This window comes from Myripristis murdjan, chromosome 14, assembly GCF_902150065.1.
Source record: "Myripristis murdjan chromosome 14, fMyrMur1.1, whole genome shotgun sequence".
Classification (NCBI taxonomy): domain Eukaryota; kingdom Metazoa; phylum Chordata; class Actinopteri; order Holocentriformes; family Holocentridae; genus Myripristis; species Myripristis murdjan.
This window is the reverse complement of record NC_043993.1, coordinates 674,536-688,296: the sequence shown is the minus strand read 5'-3', so window position 1 is coordinate 688,296 and position 13,761 is coordinate 674,536. Positions and strand designations below refer to the sequence as shown.

General features: G+C 43.6%; 1 protein-coding gene across 1 annotated transcript; it reads left to right on the top strand.

Moving 5' to 3' along the window:
* The first annotated feature begins 8,443 nt into the window (after window positions 1-8,443).
* On the top strand, window positions 8,444-13,124 carry LOC115371840 (early growth response protein 1-A-like). Its single transcript, XM_030069402.1, has 2 exons — window positions 8,444-9,111; window positions 10,066-13,124. Exons 1-2 carry the CDS (start codon window positions 8,898-8,900, stop codon window positions 11,532-11,534), a joined length of 1,683 nt encoding a protein of 560 aa, XP_029925262.1. The 5' UTR covers window positions 8,444-8,897; the 3' UTR covers window positions 11,535-13,124.
* Window positions 13,125-13,761: the final 637 nt, after the last annotated feature.

Sequence of the window (13,761 nt, the reverse complement as noted above, 5' to 3'; positions counted from 1 at the left end):
TTTTTCTCATAAATTTGTGAGTTTTTTTTTCTCATAAAATTATGACTTTAATCTTGGAAATTCAGGGTTGTTCTCTATAATTTCTTCCATATGTTTTTTCACCTACAGTGACACTAATACGCTGTCATAGTTTGTGAATGTGATGCACCATTTAATTAGGAAAGTCCTGATAGCAGCAGTTGGACCAGCTCAGGAAATCCACAGGCAGGTGGTGCTGTAGAGTGTCAGGTGAGGTCTCTGGCTCTAAGTTCATGGGTTCTTTGAAATAAAAACAACAGCCCATTTTGACAAAAAAAAAAAAAAAAAAAAGAAAGAAAAAGAAAAAGAAAAAGGGTAATGTTTACGCATTGCTGTGGCTCATGAATGCACTATTTTATTGGCTGCAGAAAAAAGACGTTTATGAGCTGTTGTTAAAACACAGTGGAAATTCATTTGTTGGTTTGTTCTAGGGAGGCTTACTTTGTCTCTATCAGACACAAACTCATTGTTTTACCTGTTGGAAACAGTGAATTGATCAGGAGAGCAGACAGGAGAAGAAACAGCTGCAGCTACAGAGTCTCAGGTGAGCTCTGACAGGGTTTACTCATCAAGTTTTTAAGTCTTGGAGGTACGCAGAGGTGATGATGTTACGCGTTTTGAATACTGCTCAGTATAATGTGTTGGTTAAATAGTCTCTACCCTGATCAATATGATCACTTTCTGTATTTGTAGATACCCAACACATTTATATTTCTGTGCTTTGTTTCCAGGCAGCAGACAGTGAGTGTGAGATTGACCAGGAGGCCAGTGAGGTTCAGTTTAGCTGTAGTGATATGGACATGAGTAATGAGCCAAACCAACCTGACCCAAAATACACTGAAGGACAGAGACTTTCAAATCAGGTCTATTCAAAATCATAAAATATCCATATTTTGGGCATGCTACATAATGATGACAAAGCAAAGAAAACATTTTGCAGAATCAAGCTCTTCATGTGTGTATGTGCACGCATGTGTGTATACAGACAAGGGTCAGTTTTGATGTGAATGGCACACCAACTAGGTTGCCTAACGGCAACAACAGGGGCAGAACAAACCAGGGCCGCCCCTCCCTACACGCAGAACATGCAGCTGCGTAGGGCCTCACAATCCATGGGGGGCCTCATTTTGCCCGCGGGCATGGCGCGTGCATCGCCCACGGTACGTGCGCGATGCCCACGGTTCTAAGAGGCCTCCAAATAAAATGTCACTTAGGGCCCCAATTTGGCCAGGGGAGGCCCTAGAACAAACTGTCTGATTGGTTGCAAATGGGGGCGCGATGAGTGTGGTGGAGGTCTGTCCCTCAAACCTACAAATCTAACCTGCTAAATTTGGATGCCTTTTGTTTGTTTTTTTTTTTAAATCCCTGTAGTGTGTTTACATTGTGTTAGCCCTCAGAGACAGAGCGCAATGTGTCATACTCTGAAAACCATGCCCACTTTGTGTTGTGGGAAAGTGTTTCCTTGGCTTCTGATGGTTGTCATGTCAAAAGTCCTTCGTCAGATTGCTTCACACTGGGTATGTCTGGATTCAGCAGAAGACACTGAGTGATTTGGTGTCATAAATGTCTATGTTTGGTTTGAAGTGCAGGCATGGAGATTGAAATGATTGTGTACTGTGCTGCTAGAGTAGGTGTCACTGATGTCATCCTCTGTAGCAGTGCAATATACACTCATTAGGACAGAATTTTACCAAAAAAAAAAAAAAAAATAAATAAAAAAAAAAAAAATATATATATATATATATATAAGCTTGTTTTTCTGCACATACACACATATCATACACTGAAAAAAGTGAACATGGGCTACCATTCATAGAAGGAGGGATTTCTATTTGAACTGATCCAATATAACTATGTTTCTGTCTTTTCTTTGGTTTAATGTATTGTATCACTTTCATTAAATGTACATCAAGGCCTCATTCAGGGACGGTTTTGCTATAGGCAATGTGGGCAACTGCCCAGGGTGCAATCTACTTGAGGGCGCATGAGCGCCCTCCAAAAAAAAAAAAAAAGAAAAAAAAAAGAAAAGAAAAGTGGGTCCTCAAAAAAAAAAAAATCAAAAAATCAAAAAATCACTTTTCTCGACCCACATAAAAGACGACCCTGATTTTAAGACAACCCCTATTTTTCAAGACCCTTTTTTGGAAAAATAGGCTACTTTTTATATGGACAAAATCTTGTTTGAATAAAAAAGCCACCGGCCTGCATCAGGTGGGTCGGCCGGGGCACCAGTCGGCATCAGGCGGGCCGGCCGCGTACCACGCCCACCCGGTCAGGTCTGCCGGATCTCCATTCAAGTGCAAACGTTGCATGTCACGTGATGACACATATGTACGTGATGTGCGTAGTGACGTCACCAAACCGGTGAGTTCAAGTTTGGATTTTCCGCCATCTTCCTTTCTCGCATGAAAACGCCATGGAAGAAAAGAGAAAGAAATCGTTAAGAAATATAACAGGACCGTTGAATATGTATACACTCCTGATCAAAATATTAAGACCAGTTGAAAAATTGCAAGAATTTACATTTTGCACTGTTGGATCTTAAAAAGGTTCTAAGTAGAGCTTCAAAATGCAAAAAGAAGAAATGGGAGAGAGACAAAAAAAAAAATTGAGTAAGCAATTTATTGCAAACAACCAATAAACTGAAATAGGCTGTTTATCAGCTGATCAAAAGTTTAAGACCACTGCCTTTAAAAGCCCAAATCTTCACAAAAATGTGGATTCAGTGTAATTTTCTGTCAGGTATCCACACTGTCATGACGTCCTGATGGCAAAGGCCAAAAAACTTTCTCTCTTTGAACGTAGTCGGATTGTTGAGCTGCATAATCAAGGCCCAACAACAAGGCCTCTTGCAGCGTGTCATTGCTGCTGAGGCTGGACGCAGTAAGACAGCCATTTTTAACTTCCTAAAAGATCCTGAGGATTGGAACAAAAAAGTCAAGCGGTAGACCCAAAAAAATTTCACCGGCCCTGAGCCGGAGGATCCAATTGGCTGTCCGTCAAGACACGGGACGATTCTCGGCCCTAATTAAGCTTGTCACTGGTGCCAACTGCAGTCCCATAACCATCAGACGGCATCTGCGAGAGAAGGGTTTTAAGAACAAAAAACGTCTTCAAAGGCCTTGTCTCCTTCAACGGCACAAAATTGCCCGTCTGGAGTTTGCACGAGAGCACCAAACATGGGACATTGAAAGGTGGAAGAAAGTTTTATTCTCTGATGAGAAAAAATTTAACCTTGACGGTCCTGATGGCTTCCAACATTACTGGCATGACAAGGAGATCCCACCTGAGATGTTTTCTACACGGCACAGTGGAGGGGGCGCCATCATGATCTGGGGGGCTTTTTCCTTCAATGGAACAATGGAGCTTCAGGTTGTCCAGAGGCATCAAACAGCAGCCGGCTATGTGGAGATGTTGAAGGGGGCATCCCTCATGACTGAAGGCCTGGGTTTTTCAACAGGACAACGCTGCAGTTCACAATGCCCCCCTGACAAAGGACTTCTTCCAGAGAAATAACATCACTCTTTTGAACCATCCTGCGTGTTCCCCTGATCTAAATCCAATTGAGAGCATTTGGGGTTGGATGGCAAGGAAAGTTTACCATTTCCAGAGAGTGGATGCCCTACGTGAAGCCATCTTCATCACTTGGAGCAACATGCCCACTAGCCTCCTGGAAACACTAGCATCAAGCATGCCGAAACGAATTTTTGAGGTGATTATCAAGAATGGTGCAGCTACTCATTACTGAGTCCTTTTTTGATTTTTTTTTTTTTCTATTTTAGGGGTTTTGGGTTTTTTTTGAGATATGGTCTTAAACTTTTGATCAGCTGATGAACAGCCTATTTCAGTTTAATGGTTGTTTGCAATAAATTGCTTACTCAAATTTTTTTTGTCTCACTCCCATTTCTCCTTTTTGCATTTTGAAGCTCTACTTAGAACCTTCTTAAGATCCAACAGTGCAAAACGTAAAATCTTGCAATTTTTCAACTGGTCTGCTGTTCAACCAGTCTGTGAACTTTAAGAGTTGTTCAAGTGACCCAGTCCACATGAAAAGAATATTATCAATGTATCGTTTCCAATATTTAATGTATGGCAAAAATGGGTTCACTGCATCATCCAAAACATACCTCATCTCAAAAAGACCTACGTAGAGGTTTGCATAGTTTGGAGCCATGGTGGTTCCCATTGCAGTTCCTTTTATCTGTAGATAGAAATCTCTGTCGACACTGAAATAATTCTTAGTTAACACAATTTCAGCTGCCTCAAGTAGAAATGTATTAAGTTGTGTGTTTGTTTCTATTCCACCATTTTGAAAAAAATTTAAAGCCTCTAGTCCTCCCTGATGAGTTATGTTCATATACAGACTCTCAACATCTAATGTGCACAATATCGTGGACTCTGGGATATTTTCAATACCTCTTAGCGATTGTAGTACATCATTAGTGTCTTTCGCAAAGGTTGGTGATTTAAACACAAAAGGCTTAATATGATGGTCAACAAAGATGGAGAGTGGTGCAGTCACAGAATTTATTCCAGCCACTACAGGTCTTCCAGGTGGGCACTGGATTGATTTATGGATTTTTGGTAGGGTGTACAGAACTGGGATTATGGGAGTTTTAATGTATAGGAAATCAAAGTCCTTTCTCGAGATGACACCATTATTTAATGCCACCTCTAAAATCTGTTTGATTTCATTCTGAAATGTTCTTGTTGGATCACCCAATTCAATTTTTGGTAATAATTCTCATCTGAAAGTTGTCTATCAATTTCAGATCTGTAATCTTCAACATTCTGGACTACAACAGCTCCTCCCTTGTCTGCACTTTTAATTATCGATTTGTCATTTGGCAGTTTCTTCAAAGCTTCATGTTCAGCCATGGATAAATTGTGATATGAAGTATATCTCCTTTTCTTGTATATTCTATCAATATCACTATCCACCAATCTGCAGTAAGTATCAACAGATGAATTGTGCTTACTAGGGGGATCAAACTTACTTCTCCCTTCAAAAGGAAAGTGCACATTACTAGTTTCCTCTACATCATTGTTATCCATGTCGCGAACTGTAGGTTCACGTTCTATATTTACAGATGTTACAAGTGTTATATTGTTAGTTGCTTTAAAGAATTCTTTTAGTCTCAACCCTCTGGAAAATTAAAAAAAAAGTCCCTTTTTTCATCAAATATATTTTCTGTGTGTCTCGGTACAAAAGACAGTCCCTTATTTAAGAGAGAAGTTTCATGGGGAGTTAGTGTTACTAGAAATGTTGATCATGTTCTCCTCATCTCTGCCACCTGTGACCTGGTTCTTGGTCTTTGTTGTTGGTTTGGGTTTTCTTCTCCTCTTGCCATGCCTGGTCTTCTTATGTGATGTCCTTGGCGGTGGCTGCGTGGTTGTCTTCTGTTGTCTAAAAAAGCACAAGAGCTGGAGGATCCATCTGATGTGTAGTCACTTTCTGATGTGACTTGATTGCTTCTGTTCAGCCATCTTGGTTTTGGGCATCTGCTCCCTGGAGTTTGCTTCTTCTGCCAGAAGTATACTTCTTTCTTTTTGTAGTCTTGCTCATCTCGTTAGAATTTCTGTTTGTTAACTTTAAGCTTTTCTTCTAATTCAGCTTTCATCTTGTTGATTTTCTCAAGGGTCTCATTATGTTTTGGAGTGCCGATGGTTTTGTTTTGTAATTCAGAGCTGGTGGTGTTGGTATTTCCTCACTGATTGTCAACAATTCTGTCTTTATCTCATTAACTATCAATGCCATGAGGTATATTGAGCATTTATTCAAAATCTCTGTCCAGTGATGCAAAACTGTTCATTATCTCTGCAGAGAGTGGGCTCCTTTTGGATTCTAAGACCTGTAATCTTTTTGGCAAAATAATTGCAGAGTGTCTTTCAATGCATGTCCATGTCTTTCAGGGAGAGATTTTCTAGTTTCTTTGTCATACTTTCAATAGTTCCATCTCTCGATGTTGTGAAAAAATCTCCACAGTCAAAGATGCGGTCATAATCTTGTTGAGAAAATTCAAAAGTGGTTGCATATTCCACCGCATCTGCCTTTTGTTTCAAGTGGACTTCACAACTAAATTAGCAGAGCTTTCATTTTTTGGCTTACTTGCTTCTTTCTTCTTTGGAGAAGTGCTACATTGCAGGGGTGGGGATCCCAGGTACTATTAAGGCTTGATCAGCGTGCACATTCTCCTGAAATGGGTGGTGCATTGACTTGTATTGCCTGTTTGCCCTTTGAAATGAGGATATAGATTGAAATGAACATTTCTTGTTCTGGGTTGGCTTCCTGCATTATGCTGGGCACAGACGAGTACATCAAAAGGCAGGGAGACCTGGGTGCTGGCATGTGGCTGATCCTGAAATACAAGATGAGGCTGTGGGGGAGGAGGAGGTGGAGTTCCTCACCGCCAGAGCTGCCCTGCACTTCCACCTCAAACCACACATGATATGAGATATGGTCATCACTGTGAAGTATGTGGACATTTTCCATCTCACCAGGAAGATGTCTGATGAAGTGGGCTCATATTTCACCGAGGTGCAGAGGAAGCTGGCAGTAAGTAGCCAGAGATATTGTCAGTACGTACCAATAGGTCACTTAAATAGATTGGTCAGCTGGCAGCCCTCAAATGAAATGAAATCTCCTTCTTGTCCTCTTGACCAGAGCTGGCCCACTGAGCAGATCAGGCCCACCACCTATAAGGCCTTTTTTTTTTTTTTTTTTTTTTTTGAAGCTCAATTGGCCCATTGGAACCTGAGAAAATTCACTTGATTATTTTCAAAACAAACAATAAATTACCCCAAATAGCTTGAGAATTCGCTCAAAAAATAAAAATAAAAAAAGCTAGGAATCTAGAAAAGTATTAGAGAATTGCCCCCCACCACCTATAAGGCCTTTTTTTTTTTTTTTTTTTTTTTGAAGCTCAATAATCCCATTGGAACCTGAGAAAATTCACTTGATTATTTTCAAAACAAACAATAAATTACCCCAAATAGCTTGAGAATTCGCTCAAAAAATAAAAATAAAAAAAGCTAGGAATCTAGAAAAGTATTAGAGAATTGCCCCCCCCAAAAAAAGTAGTAGTTAGATAGTTAGTAGTTTTTTTTTGTTGTTGTTGTTTGTTTTTTGTGCCCAGGGACCCAAAATTACTATGCCATTTAATATTGTCTCAATTATTTTCAGTTAGTAAATGAATCATGGATTTGTATCATCTGTATCTATCATTTGTATCTACAAGCCATCTGTTTCATATCTGTTTTGCTTTCACTTTAGGTGAATTTTAATTGTACCACAGGCAGAATAGCATTTTTGTTTGTTTGCTTGTTTTTTTCTAATGTTTTGTTTTTTCAATTTTTTATGGTTTTCCTCATGTTTTTGAAAGAAATCAAGTGAATTTGCCCTGGTTTTGAAGGTGTAACCAAGCTATATATGGGCAGTTGTGGCAAGGACCCTGCCCAAGCCACCGAAGAGCCACATGCCTCATTTTTTTTTTTTTTTTTTTTTTTTTTTTTTTTTATGAAGGAACCACCCTCCTTTCCCTAGCCATCGTCCCTGGCATGATTACTCCATCATCACAGGAATTGTGTTAGTGTATCTGATCTTTGCCATCCATAAAATGGGTTTCCTCTAATTTCAGTGACGACTTTATTAAGTATTAAGTAATATTATTAAGTATTTTCCATTTTATCAGGCGATTTTTAAGTATGTTAGGAAGTGGGACAAGGTTAATGGTTACATTTGGAGCATCTAGACAGTATCCAGCTCTCAGATAAGAGCACTGCTGTTTTACATAAAAGCTAGTACATAAAAGGGAGTGGAATTAAATAATATGAATTTTTTTTTTTTTCTTTTTCAAAATGGGTGCACTGCCCCTTTAAAATACACATACATGCATGTTATTAATTCATATTGTTTTTGTAAAGTGTTTTTGTAAAGTTGTTCCGACTCTAGTATTTGGGGTTACAACTGAACAGGCTTTAAGTATAGCTCCAAGACAGGCGGGATGGGCCTCCACTTGAACTTTCATTCAGGCTCAGATCAGCAGTACTACAGGAAATACCAAATAAGGACAAGGAAGTGGGAAGCCACCGGAACCGCTCCATTTGAAGCCAGGCTGTAGCTCTGCTGTGTACCGTGTCGCCGGAGTTTCCGGCAATGGCGGCTCAGTGAGCACACAGTGGCAGTCTCCTGACGATGCAGTCGACCTGACGGGCAGGGATCAGTCCGTGGAAGCTGTTGTGGTGTAGCAGAGCCCCGGGAAGCTGCTTCATGTCAGCAAACATGACGCTCATGTCTCACCGTCGCCAAATTCTGCTGAGTCTCCCCTCCGACCGCTTTGCCTATATATGGGCTTCCCCTGTCCCATATTTGGAAATGTACGTCACGACAGGAGGCTTTATAAACCCGGGAATCCTCATTGAACCAACCGTAGAGCCCAAGTTCATGTCTCACCAGCCTACCGTCTCACTCAACACATGTAACAGGGGAAATAACGGGAAAACAAACACGACACATTTTATTTTGAATCGATTACTCATTCAACATCTGCTTCCAGATGAGACCACAGGCCTGTAGGCATAGCAGGCCTGTTTATTATATTTTTAAATAGCTCCTAAAAAAAAACAAACCTGTGTTTGGACCGTGATTTTTGTTTTGCCGAGAGGAAACCTAACCCAAAAAGCGTCCAGCCTTGGCTTCCTCCGAGCATCACCGTCCACAGCAGCAGCACCAGCCCTGCCAAAGCGCCTCTCCCACGGTTCCACGGACATCAGTGGCAGGTGAGCCCGAGGAGATCAGCTCAGTCTCCCGGCAACCTGGTTCCCAGGAGCCGCTGAATTCCGTCTCTGCTGCTACTGACCCGTCTACCGCATCCAAGGAGATGGCTGCAACAAAGGCAGAGCTACTTTTGTCCGCCCTGCAGATATCCGACCCCCTGGCCGGCTTCCCTCCTCCTCTCTCCCCGCTGGACGGCTACCCGAAGCTGGAGGAGCTGCAGATGCTGCTGCAGAGCGCCGCGGCGGGGGGCTCACTGCTGGCCGCATCGGCCGCAGAGGGAGCCGGGCTGCTGAGCGGGGACCCGGCGGACTTCGGAGGTGAGCAGTGAGTGTGCTCTCATGCTTGGCTGTGCCGGCTTCCCCTGATGAGACGTTGAGGTTAAACGGGGTGATAGACTAGTAGTTTGCTGAATGTTAAAGAAGAGAAATGAGTGCTTGTTAACTCACTAGAGAAAATAGCTGTTGCAGGGCTGTTGCTGCTATTAAAATATATAATATAAAATGTGTAATAGTTAATATTCACAGTGATGAAGGTAATATGACTGCTATTACGTTACAATATACAGTAATTACATATTACTATGCAATTACTAACCTACTATTAATACTGTCACCACAAACACCACCACAGTTACAGCTTCTGTCAGTGCTTCTATTACTACTAATAATCATAATAAATATTTGTTGATAGTAATTTTACATGATCATCTGCTGCGTGTGTGTAGTGATGTGTGAGGAGACCTCCAGAGGCTGTCAGCAGTGCAGGCTGTAACCTGATGATGGTGTAGGGACTGTAGGCAGCAGTTTAGCCTGAAGAGGCTGCAGCAGCGTCACAGCTGTTGGCCCACTGAGCTGCACAGGGCTAACAGAGGTGACAGAGGTGCTTCAGTTCACTCTTGAAAATAAAGGAGCAGCTTGCTAAAGAATTCAGCTTCTTCTTAAAATAAATAAATAAATAAATAAATAAATAAATACTTGCAAGTCTTACTTACTTTAAATAGAGAGCACACACAAGCACACTCATGCTTGTTCTTTCTTAATGGCTGTCTGGGCAAAACTATAAGTGTACCAGAGACACCGTGTTTTGTTATGGCTTGGCTGACCTCGTTTATGTTTGGTTCATATATGTTGAAATGCCAGTCAGTATATCAGATAAAACTAATGTGAATGTGACTAATCAATCCCTCTGTCATTACTCCCTTTTTCCTGTCTAGGAACATAACTCGATCTGTTGAATTTTCATTATATTTTTTTCTCTCGCTGTATGTCCAGACTCCTTCCCAGAGCTGTCAGTTGGTTATGGTGACACCAAAGGCCTTCCAGACCTCCAGAACCTCTCCTCTCTTCCATCGCGGCTGCCTCCTCTCACCTACAGTGGGCGCTTCACTCTGGAGCCCACCACTGCCAGCAGCAGCAGCAGCCTGCTGACAGAGCCTTTCCTTAGCCTGGTCACCGGGTTGGTCAGCATGGCCACTTCCCCTTCTGCAGCCTGCAGCCTCTCCTCTACTTCCTCAGGGTCCTCCTCGTCACCATCTTCATCCCAGCCCACCTTGAGCTCCGTCCAGATCAGCGACAGCTCTGGCGACGTCAGTTCAGTCTATTCTGCATCGCCAACATACACCTCCTCAGCTAACTCGGATCTCCTCTTCCATCCTCCTGACTCTCAGCCAGCCTCCCAGGCCTTCCCTGCACCTCCAGGCCAGCCACAGTGCCCTCCTCCTGCCTACCCAAGCCCAGGCTCCAGGCTGGCACTCCAGAGTCCCTCTGTCATGGTGCCCATGCTCCCTGACTACCTCCTGTCCCAGCAGCAGCTGCAGGAGAGCGAACTCAGCCTGTTGGCCCAGGACCAGAAGCCTCTACTCGGCCAGGTGCAGGGCCTGCAGAGCCTCACCCTGCAGCTACCCCAGCAGCAGCAGCAGCCTCCTCTCACCCCACTGTCCACTATTAAGGCCTTTTCCTCTCAGATACAACCTCAGCCTCACAGCCTGCTGGCTCAGGGCTCCGCCGCCGGTTCGGCCTACCAGTCTCAGCCTGCCAAGCCTGGGCGGGCAAGGAAGTACCCAGTGGGCCGGCAGTGTAAGACGCCGCCCCACGAGCGCCCCTATGCCTGCCCTGCCGAGGGCTGTGACCGCCGCTTCTCTCGATCAGACGAGCTGACGCGCCATGTCCGGGTGCACACTGGCCAGAAGCCATTCCAGTGCCGCATCTGCATGAGGAGCTTCAGCCGCAGCGACCACCTGACCACGCACATCCGCACGCACACCGGGGAGAAGCCCTTTGCCTGCACCGAGTGTGGCCGCAAGTTCGCCCGCAGCGACGAGCGCAAGAGGCACGCCAAGATCCACTTGAGGCAGAGAGACAGGAAGACGGACAAAAACCCTTCCCCTCCCACCTCGTCCTCCTCTTCCTCTGCTCCTGTCAGCATCGCAGACCCTTCCCCCGTCCCCGTCTACTCCTCCCCTCCCACCTCCTCCCCCTGCTCCTCCTCCTACTCCTCTCCAGGGCACAGCTCTTTCACCGCTTCTCCTGCCACCTCGCTCTTCACCAGCTCCTCCTCCTCCTTCTCTTCACTCAATGTCCAGGTGGCCTCCCCCTGTTTCACCTCTCCCTCATCATCGTCACATGTCTACACCTCCTCCTCCTCTCCCCAGCTCTACTCCTCCTGCTCCTCTCCCATGGGGAGTCCTCAGTCTGACGTCCCGGCCCAGCTCCCCTCTCCCCACAGCTCTGACATCTGCTGAGGCCCAGGAAGCTTTCTGTGTACAGAACATGTGGAGAAATGTAGGAAAGAGACGGTGACCTGAAACACTTCATTTTTTTGCACCACGATTCTGCTTTATTGGACAGTTTTATGTGGAAGAATGACAGGAAGAGAGAGAAAGAGAGAGAGAGAGAGAGAGAGAGAGAGAGAGGGCTGGATCTCTGCTTGGGAACCTCAGAGGTGTGTTCTGTCCACCAGCGCTCAGCATCCTTCCATCAGGTCTGTGGCACTTCAGTCGTGAAGCTCTTTCAACAAAGTGTCCTTCCCAACCCCCCACTTCTTTTTTTATTCCATTTCATCAACATATTCCCACCATGAGCACTTTTCATCCTGGTTTGTAACAGCACGTCAGCCATGGCTCTTAGAAAAAAAAAAAAAAAAAAAAGACTTGAGCTTCATCTCTCCAAATCAGCTGTACAGACGGACCCAGACCAGTCTAGTGCACCGTGAGCCATAAGGGCATATTCCCATCTTTCTCTCTTTTTTCCCCCCAACTTAACTACAGCTGCACTAGCCCACTGTTGTCTTACCCATGGGCATTTTGCTCAACGAGGCTAACCTTGTCCAGTTCCTGTGACTCTCAGTTCAAGCTTCATCTTCCAGAAAGCTTGTGAGGCAGACACTTTGATGAGTTTGAAGTGTTCAAACAGTCATGGCCTCATCTTCAAGTCTGTAGATCCCAGTGCAGCCGCATTGGGCACGCAGCACGTTTACTTCTCTCCGCTTGGTGCCATGTTGGATTGGCATTTAACACTTTAGGCTGGTTGCTGCCACTCTTATGCAGACTAACCTAATAGGGAGTGCAACCGCTTAATAATCTGATTGTTAAAACATGAAACACAGATGAGTTTAACTACTAACCACCAGCCTGGGGCGAACATGTTTGACTCCTTTACTAGACATTTTCGTGGGTCACCAGTCATTTGGAAACCCTCTTTGCATTGTATAAACTTGTATCATTGGAAAAATATTGAAAGTGGCTGGTTTGTTTTGGGATGTGCCAGGCCACCGTGGTTGAGGAACTAAAACTTCAGTTTCCTGTTCTCCTCTCCAGTAGAGTTGTTACGCCACACAGTCGGCAACTTCAACACAGCATGCTGGAAATCAACCAAAGTATGTAGTAAATACAGTGTTTCCTATAATATAATTCCTATAATTTGATGCCTTTAAAGAGAGCTCACAGCAAGTAAAACTTTGTATTGGATGGATGTTTAGCACCATGTAAAAACCTCTTGTTATATGCACCAAAGGGGAGATTTTTCAAAACAAGCCAACCCCCAAAATTGTAAATGTATGTATTTTTTAAGTGGAAATGTATATACTTGATGTTATGGATATGTACAAGTACATCGGGTGTACATATTAAAATACCGTGTTTATTTTTTTTTACCTACTGAGTAGGCAGGGGAATTTTGTATGTGGTTTACATGCAGGTCATTATTTGGTTGATTTTGATACTTATTTACCTGTGTTTACTGAAGATACTGAATGTGCATCTCTGCCAAGGATATTGACTGTATCACATCAACCTTCAAGCAAAAAGGTGTATGAATAAAACCAAGAAATCCTATTGATACCTTTCGTGTTGTGGTCTATCTGTCAATCTATTAGGGAAGATTTTTGTGTCCCGGGATGGTCTTAATGCTGTTTCGGAGGCTGTTATACCCCAAGAAGAATAAGATTCGGGGGGAAATAATTAATATTTCTGGCATACATGTATTTGGTGCATGTACAGTGAATCTTACACACTGTAAATGTCAAAGCAAAATACCAATAATCTTCGCTTCCATCGAAAAATATTCGTATCAGTGGTATCTGTCAGAGTTTGTCAATAAATGACAGAATTTGGTGAATTAATTGTTGCCATGGCTGCTGTGCATACATGTTGTTGAAGACTTTATTCTGCTGCTTCCTGGAAAGACACACACACACACACACACACACACACACACACACACACACACACACACACACACACACACTAGAACCAGCTCAACCTGTCCTGTTAAACTGTACAAGTACACACACACACACACACACACACACACACACACACTCACACACACAGAGGTAGGCAGGTGGACACACACAGTGTTTCTTCTCTCCTATATTCGTTACTCAATGGCATCTATGTCTGCAGTCAAGCCCAGTAGATCAATTCCTTCTGCTCCTGTGTGTGTGTGTGTGTGTGTGTGTGTGTGTGCTAG